At 45.1% G+C, this 4201-nt stretch overlaps 1 protein-coding gene across 1 annotated transcript; it reads right to left on the bottom strand.

The window, feature by feature from the left end:
- Nucleotides 1-232: 232 nt before the first annotated feature.
- LOC149230232 (uncharacterized) lies at nucleotides 233-3922 on the bottom strand. Its single transcript, XM_089381240.1, has 2 exons — nucleotides 3012-3922; nucleotides 233-2696 (listed from the first exon to the last, which is right to left on the bottom strand). The coding sequence occupies exons 1-2, from the start codon at nucleotides 3920-3922 to the stop codon at nucleotides 233-235; spliced, it is 3375 nt and encodes a 1124-aa protein (XP_089237366.1).
- Nucleotides 3923-4201: the final 279 nt, after the last annotated feature.

Here is a 4201-nt window from a genome sequence, read left to right as displayed (position 1 = left end):
TGCCGAAGCATATTCAAAAGCAGGCTTATGCCTGTCGAGTTCATGTGTAGCTGCTGTAAAAGTCTCCACGCAGGGAGCATGTAAATAAGTCAGTTCTATGTTCAAAATTTGTGCTTGGCTCTTCGCAGAGAGCAATATATACTGTAATATAAACAAAAAGATGTACTGTTCTGCTGTATCTACATACTGAAAAAGCAAAAATATCTGCATATGTATATGGGCTTATAGCCCATCATTCCAATTGTTCCTCAAATGGCCGATGATAGTACTGATAATAGGTGCCATCGTTTTCCTCCTGAATCCACCAATCCTCCCCTATGCGATGCGCTGCCTCTTTGGAGAGCTGGTCTGCAGTGGTGTTCTGTTCCCTGTAGATGTGATGACAGACAAAAGATTCAAATGACGTAATCAATCTCTTAGCTTCGTCAAGAATATGTCTTAAAGCAAATGCATGACAATGAGATGCATTATTGAGCCAATTGCAAACAACTTTGGAGTCACCAAAAATCTGTAAGTGTCTGCAATGTTTTAGGATAGCAAAATGTATGGTATGCTTGGCTGTGACAAGTTCTGCGAAGTTGTTTGTGCCTCTGCCAAGGTTAATTTGAATCTTGTAGCTGTGTCGGTCAGATAGGTGAAGTATGGCGCCTCCCCCGCACCCATCATCTTGGGCTGAGCCATCAAAAAAAGCCCAGGGCTTTGAGAAATCAATGGGGATAGGAGTGAGGGTTCTAGGTGCAGTGGCAGGGTCCTCATCAGGTAATAAATTGTAATCTGCCACAGTGTGAAGAATGATCGAAGGCCAATGTGGCATCTTCAAATGGAAGATAGATTGGTTACGAGCTATCCATATAGCCCAACAAATCAATAGAGGTAGGTTCCTGGCCTTTCCTGAATGCTCTAAGCACCAGTTAGACCAAGCATCCTGTAGGGTGATCCCATGCCATTGCTTCAGCTGCGGGATATGAGATGATATAGACTGCCAGAAGGTTATGGTCGAGCTGCAGGTTAGAAACAGATGCTCAGTGCTCTCCTCAGCATTAAGACAAAGATGACAGCGAAAAGGTCCAAAGAAGGATCGTTTCATGAGATTAGAACCTGTGGGGATCTTATCAAAGATAATATTCCACATCAGAAGTCTTGTCCTGGGCGCAGCCTTGAGTTTCCAAATCGACTTCCAAGTGGGAAGGATTTCAGGAGGTTTATGTGGCTCCATTAGCTTGAGGTATCCCAGCTTGGGTGAGTACACACCATGTTTAGCATATGCCCAGATGATCTCATCAGGTCCCTCCATAAGTCTGATATTAGCTTGAGTGAGGGCAGAAATATAATCCCTCCAGTCATCAATCCATTGGTGAGGCAAATTAAGAGTTCTGGCGGATAACCATGCCTGCTGGAGGAAAGTTGAATTAGCTTGGTCACCAATGTGTTTGATAAATGTGATTCCTCTGTCATGGAGATAGCGAATAAGATCAGCCGGCAGTCTGTGGGCATTCCCGCATCCAACCCAAGGGTCCACTCCAATACGGACTGCATTCCCTTCTTTGATCCGCCAAGTGATGCCTTCTCGCAATAGGGGAACTGAATCAATGACAGCTTTCCAGATGTTGGAGAAGTGATAATTGTGTCCCTGTCTGGTACAGAACCAATCTAATATGGGCAATGGCTTAATGTATTTGGAATAAGCCACCTTGGTCCAGAGACTGTCTGCAGTGAGTAAACTCCATCCAAGTTTGGCTGCCAGAGCCTTAGAGAAAATAGCCAGTCTCTTAATGCCCCATCCTCCCCAGCTCTTAGGCTTGGTAATGGTCTCCCATTTCACCCATGCAAAAATGCGCCCTGGCTGATGCCCTTTCCAAAGGAATCTGCAGCATATGCTCTGGAGCCGGTTCAGTATGCCCCTTGGTATCCAAGCCAGGGCCATCCAGTACACAGGTGTAGCCTCTATGACCGCTTTAATGAGAACAAGTCTTCCGGCTCTCGAAAGATATTTATGGTACCAGACTTGAAGCCTCTTCTCTACTTTGGAGATGAGCCATAACCAGTCTGCAATTTTATAGCCCGATGGCTTCAATCTAAATCCCAGATACTTGATACCCTCCGATAATTCCATGGTGACAAATGGGAATCGCTGTGAGGCATAGTTGATTTCATGTGCCGAGCAACCAACTGATGTGATAGTAGATTTGTTATTGTTAATCTGCATCCCCGTGGCCTGCTGGAAAAGTAGGAAGGAGTTATGAAGAGAGGAGGAGTCACCAATACTGCCATTAAGGAAGATGAGAATGTCATCAACGAATAAGAGATGAGTAAGGAATAAATTATCCACTATCTTGATTCCTGTGATAAGGTGTCGATCCCTGGTGGATGAGATTATCTTACTCAGCCCTTCCATGATCAGGAGAAAGAGCAGCGGTGAGAGAGGGCATCCCTGCCTGAGCCCTCTCTCAGCAGAGAAGAAGGGAGTAGCTTCACCATTGAGTAGGACACTATAAGATACATCGGTGATGCAGCTCATCATCCATTTGATAAAATCATATGGGAAGCCAAGATGAGTGAGCAGCAATCTAAGGTACAGCCAGTTTGTTCTGTCAAATGCCTTAGAGAGGTCCACTTTGAGGATCATGCCTTTCTGCTTCTTGATTTGTAGTGTATGCATGAGCTCCTGTGCTGTAGCTATGGCTTCATGGATCTGCCTGTGATGAAGGAATGCAAACTGTTCAGATGATATATGCTGAGAGAGGATGGGCTTGAGGCGGTTTGCTATTATCTTGGCAATAATCTTGTAAAGGCAGTTACAGAGAGAGATGGGTCGGAAATCATCAAAGGAGGTCGGATCATCAGTCTTAGGAATGAGGGCAATGAAAGTGGATTTGATGGCTGATGATATCCGACCTCTTTTCCTGCTGTCCTCCACTATACTCAATAAATCATGGCCCAGAATGTCAAAGAAAGAGATGTAAAATTCAATGGTCCATCCATCTGGACCAGGGCTTTTGTCCTTTTTAAACCATTTCAGTGTAGCTTCCAGCTCATCCATGGTCACCTCCTTCAGTATCTCTTCCAAATTGTCCTGGTCCACATATCTGGGAAAAAGCTCAGCCACTCTCATGATCTCCAGTATATTTACATTCCCTGGCGCCTTATAGATACCTCTGAAGTGATCGGTGGCCAGCCTGGCCAAATTCTGCTGGTTGGAGACGGTGAGGCCATTCTCATCCTTTAATTCCCATATAGTATTAATGGCTTTCCGACCATTGGCATATTTGTGATAGAACTTTGTGTTATTGTCTCCCTCAGTGAGCCAAATCGCCCTGCTTCTCAATCTCATGCTCTCTTCTCGTTCCTTCAATATTTGAGATCGTTTAGCCAGCAGTTGGTTATACTGTTCCTTACTCTCCGGGGAGTTGAAAGTTCCTGATGAAGAGTTTTCATACTCAGTGATGATCCTTTCGGCTTCCATGAGAGTGTGGTTATCCTGGATCCTCTTCTGATGTGCCCATTTTTTAGTGATCAGCTTGAGTTCAGTTAGCTTCCTGACAAAGCCAGTAGACAGTTCCTCTTCTTCCCGGATAGGGTTGTTTTGCCAGTATTCATGGACCAGCTGAATGTATGATGGATCTTGAAGCCATGCAGCATTGAATTTGAAGGGGCTCTTAATTTTGCGAGTGAGACCATCTACCTCCAGAAAGATAGGTCTATGATCCGATAAGCCACCCGATCCAACCCATTGTCGAGCTCTGGGTAGATCATTGTATAACCGTTCTTTAATGAGGAAGCGGTCGAGCCTTCTAGCCAAACTCTGTTCTCCACATCTATTATTAGTCCAGGTATGCTGGAGTCTAGCAGAGGGTATGTCAACCCAGTGGTGGTCCTCCAAAAGAGAGGAGATAGAATCAGAAAGAGTATCCACTTGGGCCATATGCCCCCAGGATTCACAATAGCCCAGGGAGAAATTAAGGTCCCCCCCCATAATAATGTTATCAGCTTGAAAGAGCCCCCTTTGAAGAAGGGATCTCCAGAAAGTAAGTCGATCAGAACAGGGTCCATAGACATTAATTATACGGAGATCCCTTTCAAGAGTATGTTCATGAATGTCGAGGCCTATGAACCCCTTACCTCCCCAAAAATTGCAGATGTCCATAGTCTTGTTACAGACCCCAATAGCCAGGCCCCCAGATCTGCCAGATGCATCAAGTGC

Source organism: Pinus tabuliformis, chromosome J, assembly GCF_031772625.1.
Source record: "Pinus tabuliformis cultivar Carrire ecotype Pingquan chromosome J, CPIR1, whole genome shotgun sequence".
NCBI classification, from domain to species: domain Eukaryota; kingdom Viridiplantae; phylum Streptophyta; class Pinopsida; order Pinales; family Pinaceae; genus Pinus; species Pinus tabuliformis.
This window is presented reverse-complemented; position numbering and strand designations above follow the sequence as displayed.